Source organism: Nesoenas mayeri (assembly GCF_963082525.1).
Source record: "Nesoenas mayeri genome assembly, chromosome: 4".
Classification (NCBI taxonomy): Eukaryota; Metazoa; Chordata; class Aves; order Columbiformes; family Columbidae; genus Nesoenas; species Nesoenas mayeri.
The window spans coordinates 71,421,627-71,443,886 of NC_137540.1; the positions used below are offsets into that span (position 1 = coordinate 71,421,627).

The following is a 22,260-nucleotide window of genomic DNA, read 5'->3' on the forward strand; positions in this document are numbered from 1 at the left end:
CACAACCCCTCGAGATGGGATTCTGCCACAACAATCCAACAGCATCAACAGATTCTGCTTTGACTGTTGCACAGCCTGTTTGAGACCCAGACGGCCTCCTTCATTTCATTTTATTCTTTTCTATGTAAGCCAATAATCTCATTTTCACATTAGTGAACAGTAAATAAATGTTTCTTTGGATCAAAGCATAGCTCCTATAGGCGCAGATATTCTCCTTAAATTGATTAGGCTCATCGGGTGTCCAGATTAACAAACTTATTGGCAGAGGGAAGGTGACAGAGTATATGCCCTTGTCGCATAGCTGTAGCACATACGTATCTCCTATGATGAACATTTTAATCAGAATCCTGAAGTCATAACCACAACACTACGTAAGGGGTTGCTTGAGGTCAAACAAACCGGTCCCTCCTTTCACAACTTTTCCAACCACAAGGCATGCAGAAGGGGATCGCAGCTCATCGTGGGCACCTGTAACAGAACACAAACAAAATCACATCGGGATGTTTCCAGCGGTTTCTCAAAGGTCACTGCTGCAAAGAAAACATTTTGGTTTACAGGCGAGAAGTCTGGGTCAGGAGTCCCAAACTCTGCCAGCCCCTCCCACAACAACTATTATCTCATCCCAATCTTTTTATGCAAGCAGGGAATTAGGCCACACATTAGTAAAACTTTCCCTATTCAGCCTGTAAAGACAACACATTCTGAATTCTAAGACAACACAGATTTCCCCTTCCAGTGAACGCATTTTGCTGATAAAACAGATCACTAAAAAAAAACCCCCACATCAGTGAGGCAAACCCAAAGATTCCCTTTTCATTGCTGCCTTTTTCCTTTGTCAGACTGAATCCCTTTGATGTGGATTTTAAATCCTTCTGGCTAGACCCCAAGAGAACTTTTCACTGGAGAGACATTCCATGAATTCTTTTGATTTTGTGGTTACTCGCTGTAGCGAAATAGTGTCACAGAGATTTGGAAGCTCTCCAGATGACATGTCTGGCTAGGACCCATTTGCTTTCACTGTTTTTATAGGCCTCCAGGCCCTTTTTCATTCATCCTAACTATCAGCAAGCGGGAATTCTGTCATTAGAGCGGCTGGAAGATTGGAAGTGAAATTGTTACACTTTTGAGAAGGTTGGGTCATCTTTATTCTACTGAGCAAAACGTGCCGAACTCTGTGATACAGAGGACGGGGGGACGAGCTGCCCCATGGCACAGTGTCCGCTGTGTGCTCGCGGTTCTGAGCTCAGCTACAGATGAATAATTAAACAGCTGCTCTCCTAAGTGTGCGTCAGCTGAAGAGGAAAAAGGCTCCTTTGTTACACCATCAAGCAACACAGTCCTAAACATCCTGTTTGTTCATGTGACATTAACAAAGAGCTGTTCTTCAAGAACGCAGCCAAAGGGGCAGCACTTCTCGAATGGCACTTCTTAGGGCAGCTCTGCACAGCGGTCACAACCTTCTTTTTGCCTTCTTATTCATCGGGGCCATCAGCGAGCGCCCTTGTGGTAACTCTTTAAACGTACAGTCATCAGCTACATTAAGGCAAATTAGATCCAGACCGCTGCAATCCACATTACGACTTCCATTTTCATCCTGCTGAAATCAGTAACTCCCTCCAGTTGTAATCAGTGCGGCCTCCCTGCCAATTCGCCGTGCCCTTCTGTCAGTGTGCACTGTCTTTATTCATAATAAGATCCATAAATATAATTACATTTCATTTAGCAAAATACTTATTTCCATGGCAATATGTGACATAATGTAAATGGGAAACATCCTCTTCTACTCACCCCAGGTTTACACTTTTCCTTTCTGATTTTCAGATTAATTTTAAGTCAGTTGTAACACAACACTATTCATTAAAACCTACCGTTAGACAAATGAATCTGACCCTTTGTCTGTGTTTGAGGAAAAAAGGCAAAGACAGCAAAGTGCTACAAAGCAGAAATAAAACCAGAATCAAAGTAACAACCAGGAGGACTGTTCTCACTACAAAATTCTGAATAGCGCGGTTACAGAAGAGATGAAAATACAGGAGTTATAACAGAGACATGCAAACAAATCAGAGATAACCATAGAGACAGATAAAGGCAGATTTAGCAGTATTCCTATAACAATTCTTTAAAATCTAAAGGTTTGTTCTGAAATTGCCTATCTAGTTCTTAAAAAAAAGGAGTCACAGACCTCACAAATTATATGTGGGAGCTTACTTCATTTAAGCTGACAGAATTTTATTAGAAACATCTGGAACATTTTCCTAGGCAAGGGCTTAACTAAAATTTTAGCCTCTGGCATTTTTTTCTAATACAATTATGCGTTAGTCAATATAGCAGAAAGTTACAATGAAAACAAAGCACACGCAAAATGCTGCAGTAATTTAGTGCAAACTAAACCATTTACCCATCATTGTTGCTTCCTTCAAGAATTTGTAGCTCGTTTCAAACGTCATCTGTTGCAGGGGGGAGGAATTGGACTGAATTCCGAAACGATTCAGCGGTTTATAAAATCCTTCAAAACACATGTAATCCGCCACCAGTGAAAGGTGCCGAGGGTCCACCTCAATGCCTAAGAACGTAAGAAAGAGCAGTCAAAGCATTCAAAGGCTAACGTATTTTTTTAAGTAAGTGCCATCTAAGTTAAACCCCCTGAGTCAAATAAACATGGGGAACATCTCTATTAACATTCTCCTGGCAGTTGCAGCTCTTGGTGTGTAGCTGGCTTAACTGCTCCCCTCAAACATGCAGGAGAGGAAGACCTCACTATAATAGAAACTAATATCTCTCCAACTAAACTAAAATGTCAAGAATGCTGTAAGGTGGCAGCTGCTCTACATAAAATCAGGAAGGTCTGCATCATCTTTGTTTCTGCAGAAATGGATCACACATCTGAGAAGACCTTATTGCAGCCTTTCAGTACCTAAAAGGGGCCGATGAGAAAGATGGGGACAGACTTTTTAGCAGGGTATGTTGTGATGGGACAAGGGGTGATGGTTTTAAACTAAAAGAGGGGAGATTCAGGCTGGACATGAGGAAGAAATGTTTTACAGTGATGGTGGTGAAACACTGGCCCAGGTTGCCCAGAGAGGTGGTGGCTGAACCATCCCTGGAGACATCCCAGACCAGGCTGGACGGGGCTCTGAGCAACCTGATCTGGTGAAGATGTCCCTGCTCATGGCAGGGGTGGCACTGGATGAGCTTTGAAGGTCCCTTCCAACCCAAACTACTCTATGATTCAATTATATGTTTGTGACAGGACAGAGCTCTGACCCCTCACCGGGTTGCCCACATTAGCTAGACACAGGAGTCAGAAAGTTCTGCTGTTTTCTATGAATTTAGGCATCCACACAAAACCCCATTTAATCTGAAGAGGAATGGCACTTACTTCTAAATAATACTTGGAGTTAGTGTAACGGGGGATCATTAACAGCTCTGTCAACATTTACCTAGTGGTTCTTGAACCTGAAGGTCAGACCACACTGGGCTGCCAGCCAGCAAACCTGTGATATAACTTGTTGCTAAAATTCCCACTGTTACTAATCTTCCCTCTTTTCAATAGTTTAATTCATAGGAGGATTTAGCTTAGTTAAGGCAGATTCAACATGCCTGACTTTAGCAGCCTGTGAAGTCAGGCATCTTCCTTAATCTCTCTGACAAATCTGTGCAGAGGGCAGAACATCCAGGCAATGCAGCACAGCTATTTTAGGAAAGACATGAACTCAACTACAAAGGGACTCCCATCACTAAAAAGTCAGAGCAGGGCAAGATTAATCCTGTTCTCAGGGCCACCATGCAAGTCTAACATAGTTAGGATCCTCAGCCAATAATAGTTGACTTGTTTGGACCTTCCAGCTTGCAAAATATAAATATACCAGAACAGGAAAGCTCTGTGAACGGAAGATAAATTCAACCTTGTCTAACGGATTTTCTACTGATTAAATGGAACCTCCTAATTAACTAATGAAGTCTTCACAGAAAGCACTATAATGATTGAGATGATGAATAAGCGCAACTAAAAAATACATATAAATGTAAAGATGATGCAAAGACATAACTTTTTAAGCACTGTGGCTGGGTTTTCCCACCTTAATGATAATAAAATCTATATTTTAAAATACACAGAAATCTTACCATATACAGCAAATACATCTTTTATTTCCTTTATAATCACCTTCAGGGCAGACTCAATACCATAATTCTTAGCCATGGCATGAATATCATTGGAATAAAGTCTGTTCAGGTCCAGAATCTGAAAGTAAAAAAAAAATTATCAGAGACACAAGTCAGGACAGAAGTTACTTTGTATTTCCAAATAACTTAAGCTAAGCTAAAGTTATTTTTTCTCCATTTTTCATCAGCATAAGCAGCACCAACAGCTGCAGAACAACTAGGCAGCAGCTCAGAGTTAAACACAGACAAAAATGACTCTGGGGATTTACATTTAAGCTACTGATCACAGCCTTTTATACATGAATGAGAATATTGGAATCAAAACTCACCATAGGGGAAAATGATCTGAAATTAGAAAAAGCAAACAAACCAACCCCAAGGAGCAAGGGAACATGTTAAACTCTTGCAAGCAACTTAATGTAATACCCAGTCTGTCTCAGCCAGCCAGAACTTGTAGCAAGAGCAGTAAAGAAGATGTAGCATAAAACAATCCTGTATTTCTAGAGTTATGGGCTAGATGGCACAACCGAACTATTCATCTCCACGTCCTGCAATTCATTTAGATAGAACAACTCCCTCAAGTAACATTTAGAGAGACAGTTGCAAACACGGTGTGGAATTATCTGTCATTAGACACTGGGCTGCTGCACAAAAACTCATTTACAGGCTGCCCTGGAGAAAAGGCTCTGCCGAGCTCTCAACACCTCTGGGGGGAAAAAGGAGGAGGAAGAGAGTGTAAGAGTTAAAAAGGCCACATATCACCCCTGAGAAATGTAAATGGCACCCAGAATCCATCACCTCTCCTTAGAACACAAAAAAGATCATTCAAATGCAGGATTATAAACAGGTTACGTACATCAGAGTATCTGAACAGCTCTGCAAGGTTTATCCCTTCGGTATGCAGAACAAGTTCCTGTTCTCCGTGCTTGTTGGTACTTTCATTCAACAAGCACCGTGTGATTCCCTTCACTTCATGGATGACGGTGTTTCGCGCGACAGAGACGAGCAAGGAGGAGATGTCAAAATACACCTTCATTAGTGGAAGTGTCAGTGAAACCTAAGAGGAAAAAAAGAACCAACAACATAGTGTTGTTCTGTAAAAAAAGCTTGAATGTTGGGTACGCTGCTTTTTAGGCAAGAAGTAGACAACCTGAATTACCCAAGTTTTGTCTTTAGGAACATAAACGCTTGATGAGAATTAGAGCAGAACAATGCTAGTAACAACATCACATCCCATCCCAGGACCGTTCATCCACATTGCTTTCAAGATCTCTGAACTTACAATGACTGTTGTTTTTTGAGTGGCTTTCTCTGGGGAGTGGGGTATGTCTGTGTTGGGTTTTTTGGCTGGTTGGTTGTTTAAGATCACAGAATCACAGAATGTTAGGGATTGGAAGGGACTTCGAAGGACATTTAGACTTTTTCAACAGTCAAGTCATTGCTTTTATTCATCAAGAGCTACCCAGTGGTGGACCAAATATTTAAAGATTAAACCCCAATAAACCTCTCAAGACCCTGTTTTTTAAAATAACATTCCAGGCATTGTGAAAGTTAGAGGTCACTAAAATTTACGTCAAAAAGTACATTTGTACTGTCGCTTTTTTTGTATTAATATAGCAGTGCTGAGACAAAACAGCAGCACTGAAAAGATCTGTTTGTTATTGGAGTTACACGCAACCATCGCACAACCGCACACCGATGTTTCCATGCACCACCACCTTACCTCGCACCAAAGCTCATTTTCGGTGTCAAACAGGTAATCCTGTATCGATGGATGGCTGTCCAGAACTGCATTTATTCGCACGTCTGCTGACTGAAGTAATCGATCTTTTTTAGTTTGAGACACAAAGGAAAGATTTTGAGAACCATCACCATCTGCTTCTTTCTTATCTCCTTCAGCACTGGGAGTCCCTTCTTCTTTTTCCGAGTCGGCCTCTTCATCTTCTACATTCTCACCAGCGTCTTCTTCCCCGTTTTCCTCTTCACTCTCATAATCAACCTACAAAGAAACTACATTGTCCTTATCTGAGCCAGAACATGTAGAGAAACAAAGTGCACCATGAAACAGTACATCATGACAGCTGAGTTGTAACTATCTTGCCTGTGACACAAGGAAAATGCAACTCTGTTATAAAGAAAATAATACAACAGATTCAATTCAGTCTCTATTTCTTTATAATCTTGCCATTATTCCTCAGTATAGTCAGGGATGCTACAAGGTTTTTATGACTGTAGCAGAGCTCAGTCTTTCCCCCAGAAAAATTCTTCCCATAGTCCAACTCTGATGCAGGGATTCCCTCAGGATTTTACATTACTCTGACCTCTTGCTGAAATTACAGAAACCCACCTTTTAAGCAATAATTTTGAAGTAACGAGCATGGAAATAGATGCAGAGCCAGGGAGACTATTGATTAAGAACCACAGTAAAGTTTTAAAAACATGAACTACAGCACAGACAACCTGACTGCCAAACACATCTACCCAATGGCTGAAGAACAAGCCTTCAAACAAACCCCAGAAGATCTCTTCCATCTCTAACTTCCATGGTTCTGTATTAAAGGCCAGCAGTGATGAGGCTCAGTGATGATGACCATGGTCATCCGAAGTCCCATTCCGCATTGCTGGAGATTTCCTGCCCATTCACATCAAAACCCACCAGCACAAACAGACCTTTCTATCCCCATCCAACTCTTTTTTTAAGCCATTTGTTTCAGTGGCAGTTTTCCTTCCCAACTCAAACCGAAGCAGAAGAAATCGGGAATTAAAGCGCAGTGCCGAGCACCTATAATAAAACCATTACCTCTTCTTCCTGGTTCTTCCTCCGTTTTGCTTCTGTGGCATCCCCATCCCCTTCATCAGCTTCTGCATCAACAATGACCTCTTCTTCCTCTGCTGGAGCTTCTTGACTGTCCTGTGTCTGGAAAGCCAGGACAGACCAGATCATCAGGCTGACTGCCAGGAAGCACCAACTGCACCAAAAGGCTTTAGCCCGACATTTGGAATTTAACAATCCCTTGTTCAGTGTTCTGCTTTCAAGGACAAAGTAATTTCTGTGAGCCCGCTACTATAAAGAGATAATGAACTTACACTCATGATAACTTTTAACATTAAACAAGATGAGTATCTACAAGATAGATAAGCTATCTGCCTGCTTATGTGACAGTCTTTGATGGGACACGAGTGGCAGAAGGAACATGAGAAAGCCTTTCAATGAGAAAAGGATCTTCCCCAAAGTTTTGACACTTGACTACTACAGTGCTGCTACAGGACATTGATCTGGGAGCAAACGGAGAGTAATATGCTTTTGTCTCACTGAAGCTAAAATGAACAGGCATCATCAGGGTACAGTCTGAAGTAAACTCAGATTTAACACACAATAACTATGACTGCCAATTCCACTACAAATGGGATCTCTAGGAAGTAGAAATATTAAAGAAATACTACTTTGGAGTGAATATAGTAATTAACATGTATTACTACCTATGCTATCATGGTTATAAATTATCTAGCTTAGTACTAAATGATAAAAATTTTATTGATATTTTAAATTTTAACAACGAGAAAAAATACTAATGCAATTGTATAAGAGGTGAAGTAAACAGGGAGGAAAAAAATACAGTTCTATATAAATTTTGTTTGAAAGAGCAAGCATTTAAAGAAATTATATTTAAAGAATTTAAATTTAAAGAAATTAAATTTAAACAAACCATTTTCTGGAAGGAAACAGAAAAGATAGACAGGGTAATGCAGTGGTAGTGTTCCAAGTCATGTTACTAAAATTTAGGGAAAAAAAAATTAATGAAGTGGAGGTACTTGTGAAATGCTAAATTAAGGTGACAAATAGAATATATGAGCTCCAGGAGAGGCTACATGAGTATAGGCAAATAGCAGAAGGATACATCTATGAGGTGACAGAGACAGGAAAGATACGGGACTTTTATAAATTGATATTCATTTTTTTATTTGCAAAATTTCACAGAACCCTCCACTCCTTTAGTTCTTTAAAAATATTTGTCACTTCTAAGAACTACCGTGCAGGAACATGGCCACATTTTGACACAGTGATGCTACAGAGGATGGCAGCTCTACAGAGGTGTCCTCAGAGGACTGTCTCACTGAAGCTAAAATGAACAGGCATTATCAGAGTACAGTCTTAAGTAAACTCAGATTTAATACACAATAACTTTAATTTCCTTGTCAATTTTATGAGAATGCAAAGACAGTTTATGTACAAAGAAAATATTTAAGAAATAATTTAGTATTTTGTGTTCACATCGAAACACGCTACGCTTTTCCAAATTCTGGTTCTTAAAAGCAGGTAAAACAAGTGAGGCATTTTTCAGGAAATGTTTTTCTGTACCTTGTCTTGGTCACCATCTAAATCTTTCCGAGTGGCTTTCCGGGCGCTGACTTCAGTAAAAGATGCCATCTTTGCACTCTTCCTTTTAATTGCTTCCAGAAAAATCTTAAAGAACCTGAAAGAAGCAGCAACCCAGAACATCAAAGCTCAGCAGCACTGCACTCAATCTCAAGTTGTCAGAGAATTCATTTATTTCTTTTAATAAATTGCTTCATGACAGGACACATTCACTGGTGGATACAAAGGTACTTCTAGGATAAGGCAAATAAATTTTCTTCTCGTCCCTTTCCCATTCCTTTAAGAATCAAAAGGTTAGTATCATCTCTCTTACAAACAGATGCAGCCATGCATCCAAAACTTAAAATTATAAGCTTATCTGGACATAAAATCTGCACATCAAATTGAGCTTCAGAAGAGCTGGCTTAGTATTGGGCTTTCCTTTTTAAAATCAACAAGCACCTGCTAAATTGTTAAATAAAGGAACCCAGCATGAACTCATGTGGCCTGAAGAAATCAATGAAGTCTTTTTGCAAAACAAAAATAGCTTTCAATAGACCCTTATCATTAAATGTTCTACTTTTAACTACACCAATTTGGCCAGACATGAGGAAGGAAGCAGGGGAAAAAAGGGGAAAAAAAAAAAGCACCTTCTCTGATTGATTTTCTAAATAATAATTTAGGTAATAAAGGTTTAGTTCTGTTCAATGAGAGCACCAAGAGATACCTGAAGCATTCAAACATTTTTGAGGCTAATAAATACTTAAGCATCCAAAGATAAGGAATGAGATGCTGCTTTCACGTCTCCAGTGAAAGATCTGCCTTTGATACAATTCTGCACTGTCAAAATGACACAGACTTAACAGTCTTCATCCAAAGATAAGAAATGAGATGCTGCTCATATGCTCTTCACTGGAGACGTGAAAGATCTGCCTTTGATACAATTCTGCACTGTCAAAATGACACAGACTTAACAGTCTTCATCCAAAGATAAGAAATGAGATGCTGCTCATATGCTCTTCACTGGAGACGTGAAAGATCTGCCTTTGATACAATTCTGCACTGTCAAAATGACACAGACTTAACAGTCTTATTCAAGACGTAAAAAGCAACTGCGTAGATGCTTCTGCAAGCACCTCTGCAGCAGCTGTTGCTCTGAAAGCTGCAGTAATAAACATGCAGTGACCCACAGAGCACATGGAAAGGAGCAAATATTAACATGTTTGAAAGGAAACTCACCTTGTTTCCATGAAGTGCAAGATGTCCCTGGGCTTCACACACTTCTCCTCTTGGTAATATTCACGGGGCAAGAAATGGAATCTGATTTTGTAGAGGCGATGTTTGTTCTGCTTGCACTTCACACGCAGAGATTCCTCAATCTCAACTTTCTGCAACACCTACAAAAGCCCCAAGCAGGAACGTTACTCCTTTGGTGACGACACTTCATTTACTTCCTGCAACTCCAAAGCTTTCCATACCAGACCAGAATTACCCAAGACTAACTGGCAGACTTTGTGGCAGCTCCTGGGCAAAAGAACTCAACCCTATTGCACTCTTTGTGGCTTAAACTCCTCCTAACAATTAACTTGAACAATACTGGGAGAGGCCTCACCTCCCAACCCACTCCTACACAAAAGGCCACACTTCTTGGTGGGCCAACAGCTTCATTTTACTGACCCATGCTCATCCAGCATGACAGTATATAAGGGCAGAGCTGAGTCTTAACTCTATCCTTGCTGCTTTCAACTTGACAGAGTAAGACAGGAGAGGGTAGGGTGTGCGAGAGCACAGGAAAGACTGAGCTCCTAGGAAGAGAGGGAGCACGCAATATATCAGACTCATTCTGAATCAGATTTTGATATATTCACTCTCCAAGGAGCCACAGGTTTTGCTTGTATTGAGAACAGCAACTTGCATGAGGTTAGGAAAGGGTGGAGGACAAACAAAAACATCCTCTATGATAGTCAGAGCCAGATTAGCTTGTCTCTTAAAGACAAAACTCTAACTCTAGAGACTGACAAAAATGAGCTTAAAAAAAAGGCTATGGCAGTAAACATAAATCCTTGCCATTATGCTACTGCTATGTATGAACTATTACCTTCCCCCTTTACATTTTATAGAGTTTGTAGCCTGTGGCAACACTCTACAAGTTAAATTGAACTCAAGTCTCAGCCAGCCACAGTAACTGCAGTTATTTTCAATTCTCCTCTTCCAAGCAGATATTACAGGTTCAATATGCAAGAGGTGAAAAGAAAGGATCCTCTCACCTTGCGCCCACAGATAAGCCTTTAAAACCAGAAACTGCTACAAGGCCAGACTAAGCAATGAGCTCAAAGAGGAAATTGTTTTGCAGGCTCTCAAAGGATACACTGAACAGGAGGCTCACCTCAGCTAAGCACACTCTTGTGAGCTGCTTCTTAAGCTGCTTCACCTTCTTGAGAGCTTTCTTGGTATTGAACACAGGAACGCTCATTGTTGGCGTTTTAATATTTGCACTGGCCACCATCAGTATTTCCCGCAACCTTTAAATAAAGAATTAATCTTTTTAATTAAGCGATAAAAGCATTATATAATCAAATAAATATCCAGTTCATTCTATTAGGCAGCATGCAGCAGCTGCCAGTTCTACCAAAGCCATACGCATGACGAGCTGTGGTTACCACTGCTCTGCTCCTTCTCCCTTTTCTCCTTCCTCACCAGGCACAGCACAGCAGCATCTCTACTGCCTCAATTAGATTATCGTCCCAATTACGGGAAAAGAGATGATATTAACTTTTTCCAAGAACAGAGGAACTAATGAAGCCTGTTCCCTACAGATGCACAATGTACGCTCCTCATATTTTCTTCCTCTCCTCTGCTTCTCTGAAGTAACAAAACCATATCCCACCCAAGGCATCAGCACCCACGTTCTTCACAACAGGCTGATGATGTTGTAAACACGTGTGTGCTGATTAAAGTCATTGTCACCATGCAGAAGAGCCAGAGGAAACCCGGCTGCTATGAAACAGATCTCTAATAATACTAAACATGCCAGATTTCATAGTTGCAGTGAGATTTTGTGTGTGAAAGAAACAGGTTTAAAAGTTAGTAGGAGGATGAAGGGGGCAAACTCGCAGAGCACCACTTCTTTAGGCTGTACCAAATAAAATACATAAACACACAAGCCATTTGCTATGCATCAGACAAGAGTAAGGGGCCTTCATAGGTATTTTGTATCTGGAAAATTAATCAAAACAACCATAAAATTGGAAAACGCTGAAATAGTTCTGAAAAGGCACAATTTACAATTAAGATGAAGGATTATTTGCTCTTAAGATTACACATATACTTGCCAGTGAGATTACGCGCTATTACATGAACACCAAAAATGGCAAAGGACCCATTGAGAACAGTTTTCTCACCTCGGAATACCCAATGTGACATTCATTTCACCTCTTCCAGCAAAGTGGAAGGTGTTCAGAGTCATCTGTGTGGAAGGTTCCCCAATACTCTGAGCTGCAAGAAGACCCACAGCTTCTCCTGGGTCACAAAGAGATCGCTGCCACTTCAGGTACAACAGATCCTTTAATCTGTTAGGAAATAAGAGGTTTAGCTCAATGCAGTACAAAATAAAGAACTTGGGAGACACTGCAACACTGCTCAGTTCAGTCAAGTTACTTCTTTCAGCCAATTTCTCCTGGTAGTTTATGGATAAATACACTCCAGACACTGTAAAACTGTCTATCCCAATGTGATTTGACAATCATGGCCCATTAACACAGAACTGGGGCCTGGGCCAAACTGTATTTCAGTTCAGCTGCTAATTCCCAGAATGTCAGAAGAGAGTACGTTTACTCCTACTTGTTCATCTTATCCGCCTCACTAACTCCAAGGTGTGGCAAGAGTGTATTTTAACTGTTACTGTAAAATATTATTTTATATGTAGTGGAATAGCAATACACTGCTGTTATTCCATAAAACCTTTGCCAAAGCCTTTGGCAGCACAGAAAATTCATGTTGGGAAGAAACAGATCACCAGGACCTCTCCACTGCACATTAAATACACAGTTTCCAGGAATCTTTCTGAAACCCACTACGTTGTTTCACAAAGGTCACAAGGAAAACCAAGTGTTGATACACACCTTCCATCTTTAGCAATCTCAGTCCAAAAACAGATATATTTTTTCGGTTCAGTGCAAGGAAATAAAGACAGAAAAGTTACTACCTATCAGAAGAAAGCGTTGGATGCGTGTAACCTTGTCTGTTCTCAGATTCCCATCTGTTGATATAAGCTTCAACTCCATTTTCAAATGTTTCTGAAACAGATGCAAAATAAGTATCTGGACGCCAAACACCAAGGCTTGGGTCAGGACACTTATTTGCCTTCTTCAGATACTTTCTTCGCTTCTTCTCGTCTAGTTCATACCACATCTTCAGTAACTGAAAATAAGAGGGGATTTTTAAGCAAGCTGATTTATCTGCAGTAAAACCAAAACTAAAGAACACAGCAATCAAGCAAAGGAGGAGGGAAAGATTACCTGCGTAAAACTTAAGGGTGTATGTAACACACAGCAAACAACTCAGCTACAAATACGATATTCTCCATTTTCTGATGCTTAAACTTCTGATCCCCAATGATTTCAAGGCTCTTAACATGCTTGAAATAGTCAGTTATCTCTCCATAGTAACTAATCCAGATACCAGTGAAATACAGCCATATAAGAATGATTTTACTTAAGGAGTGAACCCCCTAAGCAGTCTTAAATCTTTCCTTCTAGCTGCCTATCACCTCGCCTGTCTAACGTTGGCGCAACAAAGGAGCTTCTCTGATTGTGAGCTGTTGACACTGAAGTCAAATAGTCCAGAGACCATAAACATAGCTTGCATCCTATACGTGCTAATCCATTTTATGTTTCTTCTTCAGTGTGCATTCAAGTAACATTTCAAATGTTGCATTTAATAAAGGAAAAAGTTATTACCTACTTAAAAAACAGAAATGAGCTACACCTATCTTTTACATGGTTTGTTGTTTGATGAAGGAGGAATTGGCTTGTGACATGAAGTCTGTCCACTGAGCTTTTGTCCTGGTTTTGTTAAAAACCAAGTTTCTCTTTCAGTGAATTTGCCTGTCAGCTAAAGTTTCATATTAGGTGCATTTTCCTGGAGAATCAGATACATGTTTTGGTAAACATAGCAATGGAACGCAAAGTTATTGATAAGCATGGATCAACATCTCATGAGAGGGGCAATGAGAAACAGGTGACCAAGAAACTGACCAACTGTGTATAACATTCCATTCACGTGAATACTTCATATAAAAGTGGGAGATCACGAGGATCTTGTCCCTTCCCTTTCCTTTGTCCCTTTTGCTTATGGCCAACATTAGGAAAGGACCTGTGGGTTGTCCCTGCGAACTGAGGCTTAGTGAGAGACTGAATCCAGCTCCGGTTGGCTGCAGAGTCCAGTCCAGGACTTTGGGTGCCGGCTCTGCAGTTGCTGAGACTTTCAAGATTGGTTTTGTATATTTCGTATTATTTTCTCTATTCTTATTAGTAGCATTAGTAAAACACTGTTAATTTTTCCAACTCTCTTCTCTCTGTCCTTCTTTCCCTCCCAATCGCCTGCCTGCAGTGGGAAGCGGGGAAAGAGAGGGATAAAAGGGGGAAGGGCGCGAGGAGGTTAACAATATATCTGCCAGGGTTTTATTGTCACCCCGCAATCAAAACCCTCAACAGCTTTATAATATAGATGATACATGTTTGTCTCAGTATATCTATCTACTGAAAGAAAAAAAAAAACACCCAACAAATAAACAGTGAACAAATCCACAGGCCAGATTGTTTTGAAGGTTATCAAAAGTGCCCATAGCAATGCAAATTCAGCATAGCTGAACAAAGGAAGCAGTGATTAGGCACAACATTAGCAGAGTTATAGATCTCAACACCTTCAACATGGAGTTTCACACTAACTGTCCAGGTTCTACCAGGGTAGATTCCTTGTGAAAGCAAGGTTGTGAAGCAGCATCCATTTGCATTTTGTGTCCATACGTACAACCGTCATAGAAATCACAACATATAGATTAGTGCCCTGATGTACAAGAAGCTGAAGCAAGAGTACTTTTCTGAAACACTAGAGGCTGGGCTGGCTCGGCCAGTTCTCATCCAGCTAGCAGATACCTGTCCATGCAAGAGAAACCTACTCTGGGTACATGAAAAAACAAAACAAACAACCCGGCAATAAACAAACAAAAACAATGCCCCAAAATCATCCACAAACGAGCTGTTTTCTAAAACCAGTGCTTCTGTGTTACCTGTAATGTGGCAGCATCTCTTCCATATTTGACTTCTCCTTCTGGAGTCTGTGCTTTAACACTTGCCATTTTCTTTTGGGCAAACAGCAGAAAACCTCCTTCTCTTTGCACAGAATTTTGGTGCCTGGCTCGCCACTTTTTGATGGCTTTGAACTGCTGGTTGGCTTGGTGAGACTCCATCCTTGTTAAAGCTTCATCCAGATGGTTTGTCTTCTGGATTACCTATTAGAAAGTTCCCTGTATGATTATCATTATTCTATGATGTTATGATTCTACGATTATTCTCTCTATGCTCACTGTAGCAGAAAAGGCAAAGCAAACTGAAAAGGTCATCTGCTGCCACTCAAAATGTTCAGCTGCTATAAAACAATTTTCCAAATGGGTTTTCAACCCAGCTGAGATTAAACTCCTTGTATCTTTAAATGACTAGCACCATTCTTTAATAACCAGTGATGATACTGGTAAAAGGAAGTCACTGAACTCAAGAGACTGAACAGTCAAGTCATGTGTGCTGAATCCAACTGCAGAGTTAGAACAGAAGACAAAAAGGAGAGCGCTTGGTGTGCTGTTGAAATTAAGACTGCTTAAATCATGCCACAGACTTAAGATTCATTCCCTTATTTTGAATATAATTGCAAAGAAAAAGAAAGTAGGTTAGTCTGAGACTGAGAGAAACAATTATGCCACCAGATCCCTATCAGATATGCCAGATGTTAACCATGCATTTCAGTCTCCTCCTTCACTCTATATAAATACTTATGATTTATGTGTTTTACCTCATAGTTTTCTGCAATGAAAGGAAACTGTTCGGGTTGCAAGAACTGAGTTTTAGGGATATCGAGGCCATCTTCTCCATATAGAAACTGCACCACGCTGCCATCGCTATCTCGTACAGTCAGGTCGTACTGAACTACCAGTCCTTCCAAATGTTTTATGACGCATCTGATCCAAAGGAAAAGAAAAGATGCTGTTAAGAGCTTACAAAGCAACAAGGATGATATAACTCTACCATGAAAAATACTGTTTTCATATCTTAAATGCACATAAGGGCTCATCAGGCATTTTGGAAGCCAAAAGTCACACAGACAAGGCACACAAATGAAACGTGCAATGATATCGCAAAGCTTTCTGCATGTTGCCCCTTCAGTTTCCTTGGACCGGAGTGACTTTGAACAAAATAGCAAATCACTCGCTATTTCTGCTGTCACTCTTCAAACAGTTGTCTCAAAAAAACGGGCATCCCTCCCTTTAGAACCCCTCACTACCCTCAGAAACAAAACAGTTCCATCTTCTGTATACTGGAGGTGTTGCTTGAATAAAGACAAAGGCCACACAATGTGGGCAAGAAAAACCAGAGTTGCTTGAAATTTGTACATCTTTACTTGTCACATGCAAAAGGATTTCTCATTGCTGCTGCTACATGCTGGAGATAACTTAGATGAAGTTCCATTTGATGTAGTCCTCCAAGTAGCCTTAGAACAAACATTAGTTACTGTGACAGTAAACACTTTTCTAAAAAGCAAGTACACTGAAGTTAATCTAAGCAATACAGGTGCTTCTTACAGTACTCTTACAAAAACAAACAAACAAAACCCCAAAAAAACAACAATACCACAAACCAACAAATCCACCCCAAATCAACAGGATCTTTTATAGGCTCAAATTCTATAAGAAGCCTCTTACCTTTGTAGGTACCCGGAACGGCTGGTTTTGACAGCTGTATCCACGAGACCTTCCCTGCCAGCCATGCAGTGAAAGAAGAATTCCTGAACACAAGCACAATATCATCAGTGTTCTACTGAGAAGTACACCGAGATCGGCAATTTATGTTCTTTCTCAAAAGCTACATATGAATGTAGGGTAAACAAAGCTGATTTATCTATAATCGCAGACACTGTATTAAAATAGCGAGATTTAAATAAACTTCAGTATAAGCACAAGGAGTATTAAGCTTACAGAAGGTTTGATCCCAGTGAGAAATCTGCCCGTCACAAATCCTCCCGAGCTAGGGGAAAAATCGTAAGGCTGGAAACAAGGCAGCGATTTGCCAGATGCCATCAGTGGGGGCCTTCGACCTTCCAGCTCTATCTGGCCCAGCAAACAAGAAATCTGAATGTAGACGGAAAAAAATGAAACATCAATTTTCCATCCAGCTTTTTCGTCACATGAGTTTAACAGTTTTTCTTGAAAATCATAGTAAAAAAATTAAAATATCCACTAAATCCTCTTAACTAAAGGTCAACATGTTCATGAAATGCTCCTGCTAGTAATGGGCAGAAAAGGCATACAGATCTCATCTAGGGGTTTTTTTAAGTTATTCCAGCTCCTTGACCCATCCTTAACATAAACATACAGAATGAGAATGGAAATTTTAATGCAAAGAGATGTGAAACTTAAACTATTGTATTTTTAGGTGCCTACATTACCATCGTCACCTCTCACTAAAACCAGAACAACAAAAAAACCCCAAAACAAACTGCCCTCTCTCTTGAGCTTTGGCCATTCTTTTCCACAGACAGATTTTTAGATGGCCTTTAATACAGCACTTGTTGCTTGGTGTCCGTATTGCAAAAGGCAAAATGAAAAAGCTGCTTTGCCATCTCTACCAAAATCAAAGTGAGATTTAGGTGCTTCTTATCAGTTGCGGAAGAAGCAAACAGAAGGGTCAATCTCCAAGAGACACCAGGAAATGTTCTCTTTTTCCTGCATAAGGTTTGAATGACCTGCTGCATTCCTGCTAGCAAAGTCTGCTGTTTCTATAAATCCCAGTTCCTAAGAATTGATGCAAAACAGAAGATCATAATAGAGATGGACTCTCCCCCATCACCCACTGAGGTCTTCATTACATCCTTCTAAAATTTTTCTACACCAAAAGCCTCCATTCCCAAAGCTCAGAATAAAAATCCACACAAGAGCTTCTCATTAGCTTCCATTCTAGGAAAAATCCCACGTGTATCTGGTAAGTATTCCAACTGGCATTACCTGCATTGTATTTACAGTGGATCCTTTGGCTCCTGACTGTACCATCAACTGCAAATTGTTCTCTGGAAAGCTCCTGTGGAGACCGAGGGGCATACAAACCTAAAGAGATGTGACGGGGCGAAGGGAACAAAACCAAACTATTAGTAAGACAATAAACCAAAGCAACTCCTGTTGAAGGCTTTCAAAAAGCCAAAGCGTGAGTAACCACGAACATTCCTATTCGTAATTTTAAAAGCATCTTGAATATTACGCCCTCAAGTTCCAAGAGGACAAGGCTGACGTGCACTGGCGAGGCAGGACGCAAAGCCTCGCGCTGAGGGCAGATGGAAATCTTCAGCCTCCAGAACAGCCCGCATCAACATTAAATTAACTTAATAACCAAGTCTCCAAACGAGATTAGTATACACAGATGCCTCGATGCCAACCTTGTTAACTTCATTGCTGTAATTGTTTACTTCCTCCTTGAATTTCAGATCAACCATGTTAAAATCCCTCTGGTCTTTGCAGAGATGGGCATCCTGCCATTTCCCTTGCACCTCTTCACATGATGCTGTTTCTGGCAAATTAAGAGCAGCTCTAACAGCCTGAAAGTAAAATATGGGGGATTTTAGGTGCTGAGCAGACAAGATTAAACAGGGCAGGATTTCAAAAAGTTTTAATTATGGGGAGAAAAAAATAATTCTGCAAGATAGACTTACTTCAATACCACCTTTTTTTGACTTTTCAATGATTTTTTTTCTTTTGTGGTCTGCTTTAGGTTTAACCAAAATATCTTCGATCCCTGTTAAAAGAGAGTAACAGACCACATCATGATCTAAACTGAATAAGAGTCAAGGAAGGAATCACATCTGGTGTCAGGGATTTTGAGAAAAGGAAGCGGGAAAAGAAAGTCACAATGAAAGATATAATAATCGTTCAAGATCAGATTAACTGCAGTTTGACGAGAAAAATCATCTGAATGTCTTCTTGAGGATGAGTGCATAGGCTGTCAACAAAACATGCAGCACCAGCTGTAATGGAAGTCAAACATTTACCACAAAATTTACAGTAGAATGAGATAAGCAGGACTCGACTAACAACGGAGTCCAGTTGAGGCCTGTATCTAGTGCAGTGCCTCAAGGGTCAGTACTGGGGACTATATTATTCTATATATTCATCAATGATTTGGATGAGGGAATAGAGTGTACTATCAGCAAGTTTGCTGATGACACCAAGCTGGGAGGAGTGGCTGACACGCCAGAGGCTGTGCTGCCATCAGAGACCTGGACAGGCTGGAGAGTTGGGCGGGGAATAACCTAATGAAATTTAACAAGGGCAAGTGTAGAGTCTTCAATCCGGGCAGGAACAACCCCAGGTTCCAGTATAAGTTGGGGAATGACCTGTTAGAGAGCAGCGTAGTGGAAAGGGACCTGGGGGTCCTGGGGACAGCAGGGTGACCATGAGCGAGCACTGGGCCCTTGTGGCCAGGAAGGCCAATGGTACCTGGGGTGGGTTAGAAGGGGAGTGGTCAGTAGGTCAGAGAGATTCTCCTGCCCCTCTGCTCTGCCCTGGGGAGACCACACCTGGAATATTGTGTCCAGTTGTGGCCCCTCAGTTCCAGCAGGACAGGGAACTGCTGGAGAGAGTCCAGCGCAGGGCAACAAAGATGCTGAAGGGAGTGGAGCATCTCCCGTGTGAGGAAAGGCTGAGGGAGCTGGGGCTCTGGAGCTTGGAGAAGAGGAGACTGAGGGGTGACCTCGTGTTTACAGATATATAAAGTGTGAGTGTCAGGAGGATGGAGCCAGGCTCTTCTCGGTGACAACCAGCGATAGGACAAGGGGTAATGGGTTCAAACTGGAACACAAAAGGTTCCACTTAAATTTGAGAAGAAACTTCTTCTCAGTGAGGGTGACAGAACACTGGACCAGGCTGCCCAGGGGGGTTGTGGAGTCTCCTTCTCTGCAGACATTCAAACCCGCCTGGACACCTTCCTGTGTAACCTCATCTGGGTGTTCCTGCTCTGGCAGGGGGATTGGACTGGATGAGCTTTTGAGGTCCCTTCCAATCCCTGACATTCTGGGATTCTGTAACCCCACAAAGTTCTTCCACCTCACTTTATCAGTTGTTCTGGTTTCTACACAACAGTTCCTTTTCCAAAAAGTAAAAATAACAGAAATTCTAGACAGAACTTCAACACAAGACGTTTAGACTGTACACTTTGATTAGGCAGGATAGAGAACTTGATGCACATATTCAATATTATCCTTTCCCTTTATGCTTAGAAGGCCAGCTGTGCACCAACCAGAACAAAAAAAGACCCCAAAAAAGGCTGCAAACAGCTATCCTACACTAGGACAGCCTTGCAAAACTCTATTTACAGAACTTTTAGCATGTATTACACCCAACAATTTCTGTTTCATACCTCTCTGCACTATAGCACTAGAGCATTAACCCTTGTTTTACTCACCCATTGTAAATCCCCTGTAGAGCTGCAGATAAGCAGTGAAGAGGCGTCCCAGACACGTTAGCACCTTCCCACTGGTTTTACCCCCATAGATTTCATAACAACAGTGGACCAGGCCATAGGCAGAGCTGCCAAAGTGAGCTTTGTCCAAAACTCCACACAATAATTCCCCATTTCTAATAATAACCTGAAAAGAAAACACAGTTATGCAGAAAAAAACCCAGAAATTTGGATCTTATGATGATCTCTCAAGTTTTTTTCTGTGAAATATACATGAAAATGAGTTTAAGGAAAAAGTTTTAAAAGCCCACATATCTGTGAACAGTTAAATATGGACAGATTACCTACACTTCCAGAATTTATAGTAGAAATGAAACTTCTGACACCTTCTGTATTTCCCCACCTATAAAGTCAAACAATGTAGACACATGGTCTAAGAAAAACAGACGGAATCTGTATCAGTCAGGATCAGAACAAGAGTTTTTCCTCACCCCCATGCCTGCCCTTTAATCACCACCTTCTGGCAGTAACTCTTGCTCACTATCTTTAACTTTGTCATCTACCTGCTCCACTTCCCATTCCTCTGCTCTATACACAGTTTTATGATGCCCCCAGCATACCTGAGATTCACACATGGAATCCAGACTGAAACATCTGTTTGCAGGTCCCTTCACCCAGGCGCTTCCACCAATCTTGGCTTTCCCAGACAAATTCAGTGGGACATGATCTTCTGGAATGATGTTTATTAACAAGGTAGAAACAACCTATATGGAAGGAGGAAGAGGAACTATTTATTTCCTATATTCCTTTCTCAACATAAAGAATTTGGCATGGAGGAGAAAAGCCACATCCTATATGTATTTTTTCCACTGAGAGCAAAGCTTTAAAAGCTCAGAAATCTCAAGCTTACAGGACAGGAATATCCTCTTGCTACTCCAGCTTTTGAAATATCAATGAGCTGAGACACAATTATTCAGAAACATACGGCGCCAAAGATTTTGCCAATAATTAGATAGATAATTTTTAAAATTGTCTTTTGGGTTTTACAGGAAAAACTGGCAAAGAATTTCCCCTCCTTTGCTGAGACACAACACTTGAATGGTAAACTCTCCCACTCACTTGGGCTTCCCAGATATTACATCAGTCTAATGATGATCTCAACCAAAAAGTCAAATACCAGAATATTTCCCTACAACCTTTAAATTCAGAGATTTAAAAGCACTGACTGGCACAGCCTGTTTACTTTAATGAACAAATTCCTTTTCTGCTCCTGTTCTTGTGAACCGCATCATGATACTTCAGTCTATAACACTGTTTAGAGCAGCAAGTAAAAGTACTATTCTAATACTGTCCTTTTAAATGAAAGATGAGGCTTATAGCTCAATAACACACATCAACATCTATGTGGTGTTAATTAGACAATGTGATCTGGCTTTTCAGCAACCTCAGCAGCACTGGTTTTAATATTAGCATTCGGCTTACTTTGGAACAACCAGCATTCTTTAACGCAAGAAATTATAAACTACCTGCTTTCCTGTCCATAATCGCTGCGGTTTCATAATGGCAGGAGGAAAGGTTTTAATTCTTCCTTTTTTGTCTGTTAGTCCTCGGTAAACGAGCTCCATATATTGCTCCCTGGTGAAGAAGCAGCCCCGGATTGTCATGCTGACTCCAGAAATCATGTGATCCTGGATCAAGCCGGGAAGTGGTTTCCCATCCTAAAGAGACAACAAGAAAAAGAGTTGGGGGGAGTAATAAGTCATGTGCTAGCAGCTCCCAAAATTATTCCAGCTGGATAAAAGCACTGAAGTCATTTGTAAAGAATGTGTCATCACAGCACAAGTCTCTACTAAATTTCTTCTGGGCACTGGCATTAAAAAGAAAGAGATCGTTTGGATGTGCTAAGCCTTGATGAAGAGAACAAGTGGAGACAGAATAGAAACCAGAAATTAAGTTCAAAAATAGATTTTGAGAAACAAACCAAACAAAAAACAACAAAAAACCAAATACAATGTAAAAACAGAA

General features: G+C 40.7%; 1 protein-coding gene across 1 annotated transcript in view; it reads right to left on the reverse strand.

The window, feature by feature from the left end:
- Positions 1 to 205: 205 nt before the first annotated feature.
- Positions 206 to 22,260, reverse strand: part of POLR1A (RNA polymerase I subunit A) — a 36,110-nt gene continuing 14,055 nt past the window's right edge. The window contains exons 14-34 of the mRNA XM_080343615.1: positions 21,762 to 21,953; positions 20,856 to 20,999; positions 20,239 to 20,422; positions 18,491 to 18,573; positions 18,218 to 18,376; positions 17,793 to 17,891; positions 16,767 to 16,919; positions 16,494 to 16,576; positions 15,587 to 15,752; positions 14,811 to 15,032; positions 12,726 to 12,940; positions 11,923 to 12,090; positions 10,908 to 11,043; positions 9,761 to 9,918; positions 8,525 to 8,639; positions 6,965 to 7,081; positions 5,888 to 6,163; positions 5,021 to 5,221; positions 4,126 to 4,243; positions 2,399 to 2,563; positions 206 to 468 (exon numbers count right to left, since the gene is read on the reverse strand). Of these exons, the coding sequence (XP_080199741.1) occupies positions 368 to 468; positions 2,399 to 2,563; positions 4,126 to 4,243; positions 5,021 to 5,221; positions 5,888 to 6,163; positions 6,965 to 7,081; positions 8,525 to 8,639; positions 9,761 to 9,918; positions 10,908 to 11,043; positions 11,923 to 12,090; positions 12,726 to 12,940; positions 14,811 to 15,032; positions 15,587 to 15,752; positions 16,494 to 16,576; positions 16,767 to 16,919; positions 17,793 to 17,891; positions 18,218 to 18,376; positions 18,491 to 18,573; positions 20,239 to 20,422; positions 20,856 to 20,999; positions 21,762 to 21,953 (3,255 nt within the window). The 3' untranslated portion in view covers positions 206 to 367. The remainder of the gene's footprint in view (positions 469 to 2,398; positions 2,564 to 4,125; positions 4,244 to 5,020; positions 5,222 to 5,887; positions 6,164 to 6,964; positions 7,082 to 8,524; positions 8,640 to 9,760; positions 9,919 to 10,907; positions 11,044 to 11,922; positions 12,091 to 12,725; positions 12,941 to 14,810; positions 15,033 to 15,586; positions 15,753 to 16,493; positions 16,577 to 16,766; positions 16,920 to 17,792; positions 17,892 to 18,217; positions 18,377 to 18,490; positions 18,574 to 20,238; positions 20,423 to 20,855; positions 21,000 to 21,761; positions 21,954 to 22,260) is intronic.